Genomic DNA, 14,482 nt, shown 5'->3' on the forward strand with positions numbered 1-14,482 from the left:
TGTTGGGGTTTGTTATGGAGGAGGAGAGTGTATACAGAGACAAAGCAGTTCTTGGGCTCCTGCATTCATCTTGGGTGGCAAGCAGGCAAGGAGCTGAGGAACAAATGTTGTTGTGAGTGTGTCTCAAGTATATAACACATTTAAGAAACTAAAGGAAGAAAATTAGGGTGACCTAATTATGCTAAGATGAGCAAGATAGCAGGTCTAAGGCTCTGGTATGGATTTTGTTGGCAGTTTCCAGACTTGCATTGAATATATTTGCTTTTAAAGGTCTGGGTGGTTGATCTGGGGCCAACTGCAGGTTTGAGCTGTGCTCTCTGTGGGCATTTCACCTTCATTCAGCTCAGCTTTTTTATTTCACTTTTGTGCCATATGGCTTTTTTTAGGGGGGGAGCATAAGGAGAGAACCCCCAAGGGTCAATACTTCAAGGTGAGTAATACCCTGCTCTTGGCAAGCTGAATTAAGACTTTCTGTAAGGGCTGTAAGAAAAAGAAAGAACATTGGTCATTCTGGTTGTAGAAATCTTGTACTACACTGCTGAATATGAGTGGTGAGGATTTATTTGTCAGTCTGCTACCCTTACTTGATCTTGCAAAGGAACGCCTGTTTGTTAATCACGTTGCAATTTGCAGCACAGAGGAAGTATCTTGCTTTTATAGATTTAAAGCCACTGAAATTTAGTGTCCATGTGTGAATGTGACAGGACCACATGTCAGACAGATCCACCATTTCATGTTTTTGAAGTGGTCCCTAATCTCTACCACTTATTTTCCTGCAATATAAAATCAACTAGATCAAGGTGAGCCTTTAAATAGGGAAAAAACAAATTAAGTTTGATTGCGGTAATACCCGTGACAACCTTGCCTACAGAGCTCATTAAATTGGAAACCTTTTGAACATGTTTCCACCCCAGTAACTCTCCATACTTCTAGGGCTGGTCCTTTTCTTTCCTTTGCCTCTCAGACTCAACTTTGAGTCAACTCTGCATTGCAGAGAAGTCTGTGACACCTCAGGTTTTTGTTAGCAAGGTTCCTGATACTGGGATTTTGGGGGTTTTTCATACCTGCTGGCTGTGAAGCACTGTGCCTACTCATGGCCTGAATGTCATCCCATCTGAGTAGCTGTTAAAATAAAACTTTATTCTCTCCATATTGTCTCTTTTGCCAGGTATTAAGGGGAAAAAAATGGTGATACCTGTGTTTATATGCACTCTACCCATTTTCAGCCTAAGATGTCTACAAAATGGTGAATTATTGTAGTCTCATGCTATGTAAATTTAAGCCAAATTAAAGCATACCATGGATTTAATTTGGCTTTTATGGGCTAACTTAATGGTAGCTTATCCAAAGGATCATAAATTATTCCTCATTAGATAAATTACCTTAGCAGAGCTTTATTCACAATAGACAAAGTTCAACTGTTTTACATCACAGAAAGATTTTAATTAAAAATCGTGGACTTGTGATAAAGGCTATTACACCAGATTTTCTTGACCTTTGAGTCAAAAAAATTATTTTTTGCTATTCTTAATTCATTAAGCCCTTTCTAACCTCTTACTTTGTCAGCTGTATTTTAATTCTGATCTCTCTCTCTGTTACTGAAGTTCTGGCTGGGAATTTAAAAAAAAAAAAGGATAAAAACCCTCTTTTAAACAATATTGCTTCAGAAAAAGTCATGCTGGGAGCTACATGTACCACTAAGCACTCCTGATGTTGATTATCATCCTCTAAAGTAAAAGAGTTTCATCATATTTTCCAAAAATGCCAGGTGCTTTCGGACCTTTTATTAAAATTCAAATATATTCTCAAGGATGCTACAGACATCCTTGTGATGGCTTAAGAGACTGTCTCACATTTTCCAGGTAAATGACTTTCAGAAGTTATAAAAACAGTTCTGAAGGGCCTCGGAGTCATCTGTGTCTCTTGTCATCCCCGGTGAATGTTTATTTAGAAATTTCTGTGGTTGTGAGCACTGAGACATGGGCCCTGTTGCCATATGACAGAGGCACACAAGGGAGACTTTATTTCAAGATGACCCTTAACTAGAAGGATGCTGAAGAGTTTTGTTTTTTTTTTTTATATTGCTTCACCCTCAGAATAACATTTGAATTTCATGTCAGAAGAGTATCAAGAAAGATTTCTTTCTTTTTTTTTTTTCCCCACCCCTACCCCTTTTATAAAAATGAAGTCATTTTCATGAGTAAGTAGGTCATGGTAAAGAAAGAATTCATATAGCAGACTTCCCCTACAACTGCTTCTTGCTGCTTGCTGAGGGTCAAATGATTTTTCAAAATATCTTTGCACTCCTATCTTGGTTTCAATTGCAGCTTATTACTGCAGAGAGGGGTGCCAGGCATTCTATCATGTATATCACTGGTACTTCAAATGTTTTGCTCTAATACACCTCTATTTTCTTCCACCTACAAGAACTTCTTGATTTTTATTTATAAATTCAGATTTTTCTCCTTTTATATGCTCTTATTTCAGTCCTTTCTTTTATTCACTGCAAAGAGCACTGTCGCAGTTAAAAGGAGTTACACATTTTTAGTATCTAACAATTTTCAGTGTACTGAAAAGACCCACTAAGGGTTCAGAGATGGTACCCTTCCCTGCATGAGGTGATTTTCCTATTCCCAAAATTGCCTGGGAAAAAAACCCCCAATCCTATTAAAACTGAATATATAGTTAGTAGTAGACATAAGGAAAGAAGAAAATTGGTGAAACTATACCTTTACAGGTAGTTTCAGAAAATGTATTTGCAAAACACCGTATGAAGTATGATTTATTATTTTTGATTGTTCATGCTAAACATCATATATTTTTCATACTCTAGATCTGGAGAAGAAAATCAAATGTCATATTTAAATGACACATCTTTTCACTTTTCTGAATTTTTCCTTATAGTCTAAAAAGCACAGGGGAGAGAATGAAAAGAAATCTAACTGAAATATTTCAACAGAATGTGACAATGAAAACATAGGCTATTTATGGTAGTGTAATAATAAATAATAAATGGTAATAATGAAGGGAAGAAAAAAAAATAAGAGAAGTACAAAACTGAAGAATTGACATTAGTGCCTCTGTGTTGAACCTGCCAGTGTTGTCTCCCTTAGCTCTTCATTTTGTACTTGAACTGCAGTGGGCAAGTCCTTTGTAAATCTACTACAGCACATGTCTGAGAGACAACAAAATAATCAGTAGATTGCAACAGGAAATTTAAGTGGCAATGATCTTGGGACTCAAGTGTCTGAAACAATTAACACCTTTTGAGGTTACTTAAATGCAAAACCACAACTGATTTCCTAGGGGTACTTTAAAAAATTAAAATAAAGTCTGAAGATATTTTCCTCAATTATTGAATAATTCAATTAATTCTTTGTTTAGTTAGAAATCATTATAATGTTGAACTTGTTGGTAAAAATTGGAATAGCTGGAGAAAACCAAGCCAACTTCTTCTCAAAACCAGAACATATTATTTGTTTTCTAAATCTATTTGGATATATTATTTTACTGTTCCTTTGGAATTTTATGCTTTTTCATAATTCCACTTATTTCCATAAAACATAATGACAATGGAGTAGTACAGGTTAGGTTGGGAGGAAGAAGTAAGCAAAGTATTGGTCTCCCTGTTCATACTGAATGTACAAAAATATCTGATTGGTGTTTGAGTGCAGAAATGTCAGAAAAAACCAATACAATACCAAGACTTAGTTTTGTGTTTTATATATTTATGCCATAGTAGGGCAAATGTGAACATCCACATGCAGCTTTAAGGATACTTGGAAAAACTTCTAATTCAACATGACATTGTGTGTGGGAACATTCATCCATTTCAATTAATGCTGCTAATTAGAAAACATCTGTAAAACTATCTTGTGCAATATTTTATCGGATTGGTGCAGGAATGAGTTAAATAAAATGGACTGTATGTTGTGGCTGAACCAATACAGTGTGGATGTTATAAAATCCCCTCTGGTCCAGGAATATTTGAATTAACATCAATTTGATTCAGGTAAGATGACAGGTCCGACTGCAGAAAAATCCAACAAAACTCAGTAACTTATACTGTGGGATCTGACTAATTGCTCATATTGCAAAATAGGAGCTCTGTAAGGCCCAAAAGTTATCTTTCCATTAGCAAGTCACAATGAGATATTAATGATTTGAATTTCTGCTCAACTTCTTGCAGGCATCCTGGCCAGTGTTACCTGAATTATGAATTTCATCTCTGCATAGAACAACTCCTGCATGTGATAGTTGTACAGCCAGAAAAAAAAAATAAAATAAACCAAAACATACAGTAGATCTCTGCTTCACTATGGACCTCCATGGGCTGCAGGGGGACAGCTTGTCTCACCATGGGCTGCAGCACCTGCAGCATCTTCTGCACCTCCTTCTTTACTGACCTTGGTGCCTGCAGGGCTGCTCTCACACTTTTTTTCTTGTTCCTCCTTCACAGCTATTGTGCAGTGGTTTTTTTGCCTGTTATTTAATATCACAGAGTTTCATCAGCACCACTGATGGGCTCAGCTTTGGGCAGTGGTGGAGCAGTTTTGGAACTGGCCAGAACTGGCTGTCAGTTCTGGGAACAAATGTGGGGGCAACTTCCAGTGTCTTCTCACAGAAGTCACCCCTGTAGCTCCTCTACTACCAAAACTTTGCCACATCAGTCCAATAGTTGTGTTTTTGAAAGGGAGTGATCTTTATATCACAAACACACAAAATGTTTCTGGATGGTCTTCTGAACTTCTGTGTGTGTTACAGTTACATATCCGGGAAAAAACTTTACCTTTGTTTGAGGAAAGACTTCACCTTTCAAGCTGAATGCAAGTTTACTCTCAAAAGAGGAAGTCAAATTGATCTCTGCTACTACTGCATATTTAATCAGGATGGAAACATAGAGTCAGTTTTGATTACACAGGATTTATCTATTTGCTACATTCCAATTCCATTTCATATTGGAGTTCTTAAATTGGAATCATTCCGTGTAAATGTTATATACTCAAAGAAATAGTAACGAGACTGAAAATAAAAGTCATAAAATAAGAAAAAGAGCATTATTGGGAAAAGTAAATATACTTCTCTTATAGGGAGAGACAGCAAATCTTTGTTTATCTTGCTTGGTGGACTCAGTTCCAAACAGGGAACCGAGTAAAAAGAAAATGTCATTGAGCAAGAGGCTGAGCCTTCACAAGGTGTGTAGAGAGTCTCTTAGGAAATGAGGGGACAGAGGAGTGAGTGGTGCCCCTTGCTTTGGAAGCAGTGATTAAAGAGGCTGGTGATGCTTAAGGCAGAATATAAGCTGTTAAATGAGATGCCAAGCACCAGTACCTTAGTGGTAGCACTCTATGAGCTGTGCAGCAGGCAGAATCAGATAAAGGAGTTGCTAGGTAAAGTCTAGAAGTATGTCAAGAGGTGGCAAGGTAAGAGAGTTAATTTACTGGGAATTACTTCACTGAATAGATTAAGTCCTCCTCTGCTGTTTGCACTTCTTCTAAAGCAAAACCAAATATGACTGCTAGTAGTTAAAATTAAAAGATGTTAGGGAAATCACATAACAGAAAAGCCTACTGTTTGGGATGATCTACCTTCAGTTTTAAGATCAAGAAGTTTAGTGTAGTTGCTGGAGGGGTTTGTTTTTGTTTTTCAAATGCAGAACATAGGAATGGCTGTAGCAGTCCAGACCAGAGTTGATGCAAGTACTTTGCACTGTCTTGGAACAGTTGATCAGCAAGAAAGGGAGAGATTTTAGTCTTGCTTCCCTGGAGTAGTATCCTGGCCACCAATAATCTGTGATTCAGGAGTTTCTTGAGAAAACTGACACCTCTCCATTAAGAAGTTTTGAATTGTTTTTTGATCTATGAACTAGTCCAATTTAATTGGACATATTTGTGAACTTTTTGCATTCATAACATCCCCTGGCAAGATATCTCACACCTACTTTGCACAATGTGAAGTATTCTAGAACAAGTGAAAGGTAGTGTTTTTTCTTTCAATGGATAATTATGTTGTCACCAGATGCTGTGGTTGTCAAAGCAGAGGTTCATGGAAAACTCATGGAAAGAAAATCCAGCTACAGTGATTAAATGCAAAAATCTAGTTGCTGGCTTTTAAAGTACCTAAATTGCAGATACTTGAAAACAGAGAGAAACCTCAGGGGAAGCATGCCCTGCCCATGCAAAACAGGCAGAGTTTGCTAAATTGATTGACATTTTTTGTAGTTCTGAGCAGTTGTCTATATGTTCTTCACTGAATTGTCTATATTTATTGAAGTCTTTGAAGAAGTCGATGAAAATTAAATTAAAATAATTGTTGGCGTTCCTCATCTCTTCGCTCCACTTGAGGTGATGTTGTAACACAGTTAGTTTCTAAGCAAGATTTTGCAGAGGACAGGAGTAAGGCTTTATACCTTTGTTCTCTCTGTTCAAAGAAGTGTCTTTATATATTTATGAGCATTTAGGGCAGAGTGCTGCTGAAAGCTCTCATATCGCTCGATAAAGTTGGATATTTTATTATGCAGATGACAGCTGTTTGTTAGTCCCTCTTTTCATAAAGGCTCTCTAACATCAATTGTCAGTAGCTCAATAGACACCAAAATAGTTCCTCATGTTTGCTTTTACTCAGAAAAAGTATAGTTGTGCCAGAATACAGCTTACTGAGGAACAGTTCAGCATAGCTATCCAACAGCTAGAAATCTAAACATATCACACATGTGACCAGTGGATCCATCCCTACAATGTTCCTTGCTGTGCAACTCTAACAAGATCGGTTAAATTGAGAGTATCTGCTGTTGTGCTAGCCCTGTAATTACTCAAACCTGTCAATGTTACAGAGTTGGCAAAATTTCTGTGTATGAGAGCCATTCAAATTTCTGTTCTGTGCCCCAAGGATTTGCAGTGCGTTATATTTATGGCCATGAGGATTTCAGTGCACACCCCAGTGTCTCTTTCACTGTCTGCCAGACAGGCTTCCTGGCAGCCAGCAACCCTCACAGGTCAGTCCTGCTGCTTCTCCTGACTTCAGTGATGTGTGGCCTTCACATGGGACATCCTTCTCTCAGCCGCAGAGGGCCTTTGGGTAGATTGGAGGTCTCTCCTGTGTATTCAGCTGCTCTGCTGTTCTCTCCAGAAATTTTTCTTGTCCTTGTGCACCCCTAATGTCTCAGGCAGTTCTTCCTCCCTGTGTATTTGGATCCTTTTCTCAGTGGAGGATTATAGTTTTTATTTGTCAGCCTCTCCTCTGAAGAGGATTCAGGAAGGCTAACACCTCAATCCACAAATTCCTTTGACTTGTCTCTTATGCAGTTCATCTGGCTGTTTTTCCTAATTAAAATAGATGCCTCTATGCACACTTTGTCAGGTGCCAGCTGTGATATTAAGCTGTCTTTGTCACAGCAAGAGGCAGGACACTTCACAAACCTTTGCTTAGTGATTTGGTTGTATTTTTCCTTGTGAATCTCCCAGGTAATCTGTATCAAGACACTGTGTTAAGAGATACACTTAATGTAATTATTTCATTAATATGTATGTTTGCTATTTATATTTGGCTTATTGCTGGCTTTTGGCTGAGACTATGCACAACAATTAATGTGTTTGGGGTAGGTAGTTCTCAGCCCCTTCTCCTGAAGAAAACTGTGATGAGTAACAAATCACATATATTTGAAATTCTAGTTTGGGTAAACATATTGCAACCTTGGTCAGTGTTTCAATGTGCAGTCAAGTTCAGGGGAAGAGCATAGCTGCCAGGTTTTATATATGGGTTGAAAGTGAGCTGGCTGCTGTTCAGCTCAGTGAAGTAGATATGTTGATGACAATTGAGGCAAAAGATCAAAACTTGGTAGTAAAAGCAGTGCTGGCTCCTTCAGGTTATATTTTTCATCATATAAATTTGTGACTTTTTATTAAGGATTCTTTCCCCTTCATTGCTCCCTGTCATGCTCCAATTAGTAAGACAGTCAGCTTCATGTCATCCACATGTGGCCAGGACTTTCTAGCCTTTGCTTTTTAATGTGGATTTTGGTCCTTATGCAGTCTTCTGTTGTACTGTAAATAGATTGCTGCAAAGGGTTGTTCCTGGACCGAGCTTGAGTCACTTGTAGACAACAATTCAAGAAGTTGTTTGGTAGTGATCTGATGGGAATTTCAGTGATTGTTGTCCTCCAACAGCACTGCTCTCTTTTAGGGTTACATATGTAGGGTTTGGAAATTGAAGACCATGAGCAGCAGTGGTGGCCATCTGGGATTTCTGAAAAAGTACGTATGTTCAGAGGGCTTCAGGAGCTCACTAAGGATACAGTGCTCAGACTAGAGGCAGGAAGAAACGTTTTCTACTGCTTGTCTGTCTGGCTTGGTAGGGCTATTATTTTTATCTGAATGTTTATTTTTTAATGCTTTTGACAGACTGTTCTGTTGCTTGCAGGGAAGAATGTTATACACAGTGTATGTTGTGAAATGTGTCATGAAACAAATGTGAAAGTTTGCTTTCTCCCATCGTTCTCATTTTTCCTTTCATTTCTGTCCAGTTGTGGCCAGCCACAGTACTAAGTTCTTATTCTTTATCTCTGAGACATACTTTGACTATTGGAATGATCTTGCTCAAGGAGTAGGCAGAGTCTGCTATAATTATTCATGGTGGCCTAGAAGAGAGAGAACTGAGACTGGTCAAGAGGAAAGTACAAAGGTGAAAACATGGTAGGCTTTTAACTGGATCACATCAAAGAGAAGCCCAGGTGTTATTGTAGGTACTTTTGATTGAACAGTACTATATCTCAGTGGTGTGAACCTTTCACTTTGGGAGAGATGAACAAATATTTTGGCATACCTTCCCAAGAGAATTGCTGTGTGATGGAAAAAGGGTTGTTGTCATGCTAGTATATTCATAACCATGAAAAGATCAAATAAGAAAGAAAGACCTTATACTAATGCCAATTCTGGACCTCCCAGTGAGTCAACCTACTGGGACCCATAATTGCTTAAGTTTACTGCAGTGAGAAACGTTTTGTAGTTAAAAATGCATCAGTGTTTTGTGATGTAAGGGTGGGTTTTAGCATGAATTTTGCTTCACATAACACACCATAAGGTTTTATAATTTAGAATGTAGGATTTTATTTATCCATAACTTTCACAGGCCCTTCCCAGACTGCAACTTAGGACAGTCATTTTATTATTAACATAATTTTTATTTCATATAGGGCTTGTATTCTTCTCAAACTGCTACTTAGGGATGCATTTTAAATGTGACCTAATAAAAAAAAGAAAAATAATTATATTCACTGGTTTTAAGTTGGTATGAAAACCAGTTCAACAATCTCTTCTGCTGCAGCTTCAAATGATAAGGTGGATGACGGAAAAGACTTGGCTAAATGTCAATTAAATGAAGATACCTAAAGCTGTATTGTCCTTGGCTGCTTAAAAATTCAAGAAGTAGCTGAGCCTTCTAGTTGCACTTGGAATAAACTGGTCTTTAACTAGGGAGTGAAGGAGTAAGAATGGAGGATGCTGCTTCTTCCAACGATCACAGTTTTAATTCCCTCACAACGTGAGCTTGCCACCAACACATCAAACTAATAGGGGAGCCTCTGCCATACTGAGTGGTTTTGGGTTTTTTTCTGCATTAAGAAGGAAAGTGTTGGGCTATATTATGCAATTTAAAAGAGTCTATGCATTAAATATCTGTATCCTTTTGAATAAGTGGGAGCAATAATGCTATTCTTGCAGATAGAATGCAAATATAATATTTTTGCTTTTAACATATTAATTCAGTAAGGAGCTTAATATAAGCTTCCGAACTTCTTAGTCAAAATCTTTATTCTCTCTGCAGAATTCAGTACAATTACTACTTGGATGCTGATAGTAAATGAACTCTTTTATTGAATAGTCATAATGAAATATTGGAGGCTGGTGTGTGATGGTTCTTATAAAGAGTACATTCAAGGAACACTTTGTAGAATAGGCAAAAGAGGGCAGAAAACTTTCATTTCAAGAAGAGAAAAAAGTGGCTTTTAGTGGAACAGTGGCAGCTGCTATTATAATCTGTTGGCACTCCTAACTTCCAGTATGGTTTGGAATCAAATTCCTACCTTCAGGCACATAATTTATTAATACTTTGTTGCAAGCTTAGGAATTAGGGTTATTATGAATGATTAATATGACTTTATTCAAGGATTGATATATCTTTTGCAATACTGACTATCATGAGCCTTTTTCCCCTAATTTTCAGTCCTGGTCTCAGTTTGCAGTAAAATTCTTTACACCTGAAATAATGATCAAACCAATTATCAGGGAAGCCAAGAACAGGTCAGGTTAGAAGGACCACAGAATGTCATTTAGCCCAGCCTTCCTCTCAAAGCTGTGTGAGCTATGAGAGCAGAACAATTAATTCTTAGCACTTTAAAAGAATATTTTGCTATCTTTTGAAGATTTTGCATTGTCCTTCTAAATGACAGGCTCTCTGCTATATATTTTTGCACAGAATACTGAGGTTGGACTTCCTATAGAAGTTCCTTAGGAGTCTACATTAGAGACAGAACTTTTTTTATAGAGACCATCAGTAGTGTCAAGCTTTCCTCCAACTACGGAAGTCCTGCTGACAATGTGGTGTTGCATTCCAAGTTTTGCTTTGGGAAATGGTAGCTCTGAATGTAGAAAATAAATGTTTTGGTCAACCATTTTTTGCTGGACTTAGTTATTATTTGTCAAATGGAGGTATCAAAATTCTGGTTTTGTACAATGTAAGGAAGCATTTTGCTGTTCTTTTACTATGGCACATTAGGGATCTGGAAGAGAGTGCTCTAATTTTTCAAGTTTAAATCTTACGTTTATATCTGTGTAACCCCTGATTTTTTTCTCTGCCCAACTGCCCAATAGTTTATTTCTTAGTTAATTATTTTATTTGTGACATTGAATATTGTCTCTCTCTTTTTTTTTTCCCAGTGTGACAATGCAAAAGGACTCAAAGCCTTCTATGATGCAATAAAATATGGACCTAATCATCTGATGGTTTTTGGTGGTGTATGTGCAACAGTTACTTCTATCATTGCTGAATCTCTAAAGGGATGGAATTTGGTTCAGGTAAGGCATGGAATGGAATATATTCTAATGCTGACTGTCTTGTGTCTCTGGATCTTTTTTTAAAATTTAGAAACTTACGTTTGATGCTTTTAAAGCTAAGCTTTAAAACCGGATTTTAAGGCTTGGCATTTTGTTGTACTCAAAAATGCCTTTGAGTTTGAGGAAGCAGTCATCTGTCTCAGTAGGCTAATCAAATAAAAATAATGGGTCTCAAAAAGCAATCTAGGTGAAATCAAGTTCAGGCATGGTAGGGGGGCAAACCTAGGACTTCTGAAAAGTTAGATGAAACAACTCATCAGGCCTTAAATTATGGTACTTCAGGGCATTTACTCAGTCTGTACTCAGTCACAATGCAGTAATTACTATGGACTTTAAAAGTGCTGGAAGTGCATAAATTCTAAATAGCGACTGGGTTTGTGTCTCAGAATTTAACTCACGAAGCACATTTATTCCCAGTTGTTTTCTTTCTGACTTTCTCAAAGGTCAAGTTTGTGGAAAGGTTTCCTCTGCTGAGGAATCAGAATTTATTAATACTAGCCTCTAAAATGCAGATGATAATAGCACGATTTTCTTCATTTATTCAATCATCTGACTAGTGATAGTTTTCAGATGGATGGCTTCTCACATAGCCGTTGAGTTTTGCTTTTCTGATGTGGAAATACCCTGGCTTTCTACTCAATATTCATATTGCCCAAAAATACTCCTGTATATTTTTTTTTCTTAAAAACTGCAAATTATTCTATAGCAAAATAAAAAATATATAGTTAAAACAATTACCTGAAGTTACAGTTCCAAACAGGCTCCTCTTTTCCACCTGGAATACTCACTAACAGTAGAGCAGCAAGAACAAATGAGGCATAATTAGATTTGTGAAGAAGATGATGATCAGAGTACAAATGGGAAAATCTTAGGAGGATAATTAAAGTAGCTTGTTAACTGTGTTTGCAGTGCTTGTCAGATCAGATTTTTTTTTTTTTCTGCTTCAGGATTTTTTTTCTGATGTGAAAAACAGTTCTTCTGTGGAAACCAAATAATAGTGTGTCTCTGGGGAGAATGGAGAAAGTAACAGAAAGCTTGAAACTATCCTTTAACGCTCTCTCTAGAAAATGGCCTAGTTCATGACCTGTAATGAAGTATGTGGCTGGAGCTCTGGTTTTTTTTTTTAATTTGTCACATGGAATTTCTATAAGATGGAGGATGTTTTAAATAGCAGGATTTCATTGTGCTAAAAATCTTTTCACTTGCAGTCAGGTTCTGCCTGATACAATCTGGAAATCAATTTGTTAATGAAATTTCTCAGTCTAAGGAAAGGTTTCAGAAAGCTTTTAAATTCCTGAATTTGTCAATGTATGTGTTCAACTATAGAATGACATGAAGTATTGCTACCAGAGAGCATTTATTTTTCTGTGTTTAACCACTCTGGCTGTGACTATGTCTTAAATATTATTTATGATATCAGTGCATCAAGGTATTCTTGACTGCTTGGGCTTAGTATTCTGTGGGCACTAGATAAATCCTCACATGGCAAAACTGCTCGTTATGTCAGGTTTTTATATATTGATTGACTGAATGATGAAAAAACCACAAATAACAGCATGACTGGGAAGTGTGGCAAGGCTTAGTGGATGGTATAGCAGTAATGGTACCAATCCAAATATTGTTTGTGAAAGTGGTATGTCACATGGTGACAGCAATATGTGTTATCTGCAAATCAGCAGACGTAGCATGTATAAGACAGCAGGGAAACAGAGTACAAATCCTTCCACTCCTCAGGATCCACTGTCATATGTGTCTCTGATTAAAAGCATAACTTGAATAGAAGGAGAAGATAGAAATCTGTAACTCCTAGAAGTGGAGCAATAATATTCAGCCTGATAAAATACAAGGCTGTCCTCCCTCAAAACTTGAAACTTCACCTCAAGGAATCACAGCAAACTCACATAAATTGTTTTATTGGGATAATGATGAAGTCATTTCATGTTACAGTCAAGAAGAGGGAAAACAGCATATAGACAAAAACTAACCTGACATTGTATTATTGAATAGAAGATTTGCATTTGGATGTCTGACTCCAAAGCTTTGTCCCCGTCCTTGTGCCTGCAGTTGTGAAAACAAAGCTCTTACCTCTAGCAGGAACATTTGATTTGATTTACACAGGTGTCATGAGGTTCAGCAAAGTGATGACTTTCTTACATGCCAGAGAAATGAAGGATGATACTGATAGTCTTGGGAAAAATAGGGATGAAAGAAGAATAACAGAATATAACAACTAAAAAAAAAAAATTACTTTCCTGAGGAAATACAGTATGAGGCTTGCTGACTGCAAAACCATTCTGAAAGCCTTTTAGCCCTGATTTCCAAGTTACTGGGTGACTGCTTTTCCTCTGTTTGGATGAATTTTTCTTTTCTGCCTCTTCTCCATTCTCTACAATAAGAAGCTGCCAAAACCAAACAGCGAAACAAAAAGCCAAGAGTATAAATGTGCTGGAAATTTTCATATTGCGTTTGCTACTCAGGCAATTGTAGTAGTGATCAGGGAGGGGAAGGAAATAGATTCTTGCCAGGCAGCTTCAGTCTCTACACTCCTTACTGTATGCTTTTGATAAGGATACTGTCTCTTTTACTTAAGTGGTTAAATCAGGTAACGGATGTCCTGCAACAATGTGAAATAGGGAAGATTACAGAGGTTGAGAAGAGTCTCAGTCTGAAGGTGACATGTCTTATTTCCATGCCATATCAAAAACCAGGTACTTTTCCTTCTCCATCTTGACAAATTCTGATTTAGTTATGATCAGCAGCAGAAAGGGAATTTGTGTTCTCAATTAGCTGCCTTCAACTGCTGGCTGATTTAATTATCTCTTACTGTAACAAAATTAATTATTTTTTAATGGAGCATTTTATATCTGTGAAAGGAGCAAGTTGTTTTAGTCTGCAAAGACTTTTGTCATCCTGAAAGACTTTCACTGAGGTATGCTAGGTGACACAACTTGGAAAATGCTTTTTGAACACATATTCTTAGTAGGACAAGTGCAGGCACCCATTCCTTAGCCTCTCAAATTAAAAGCCTCTCCATGGGTAGCCTCTATGTGCCAGCAGTCCTTTGTTGAGTGACAGTCTGAATATGGGCTGGAGGCTGCATGTGTGTCTTTGATCTCCAGGCTGTGGTGTGGAATCAGTTTGAACCTTTGGTGTTTTAGTTTAAAAGTGCCAGTAATATCTTGTGCCTTTGAGAATGTGCCTTAAAGGCATAATACAGGGAAGTTGCTGTTCTATAGGGAGAATACATCAATGTCAAATTCTTCCAGATTAATCTTATCCCCATTCTTTCTCAATGTGTGTTCAAGGCAATTAAACAGAGTGAAGAAGAATCATGAATAGTATCTCTCAATATCTTACAAAAGACAAGTTACAGA

At 37.4% G+C, this 14,482-nt stretch overlaps 1 protein-coding gene across 1 annotated transcript in view; it reads left to right on the plus strand.

Moving 5' to 3' along the window:
* The window catches only part of GABBR2 (gamma-aminobutyric acid type B receptor subunit 2), a gene marked incomplete at its 3' end in the record, with an annotated part of 253,995 nt that overhangs the window by 80,906 nt on the left and 158,607 nt on the right, over positions 1–14,482 (plus strand). The window contains exon 2 of the mRNA XM_017739111.1: positions 10,932–11,069. Within this exon, the coding sequence (XP_017594600.1) occupies positions 10,932–11,069 (138 nt within the window). The remainder of the gene's footprint in view (positions 1–10,931; positions 11,070–14,482) is intronic.

Source organism: Corvus brachyrhynchos, unplaced genomic scaffold (assembly GCF_000691975.1).
Source record: "Corvus brachyrhynchos isolate BGI_N302 unplaced genomic scaffold, ASM69197v1 scaffold7, whole genome shotgun sequence".
NCBI classification, from domain to species: Eukaryota; Metazoa; Chordata; class Aves; order Passeriformes; family Corvidae; genus Corvus; species Corvus brachyrhynchos.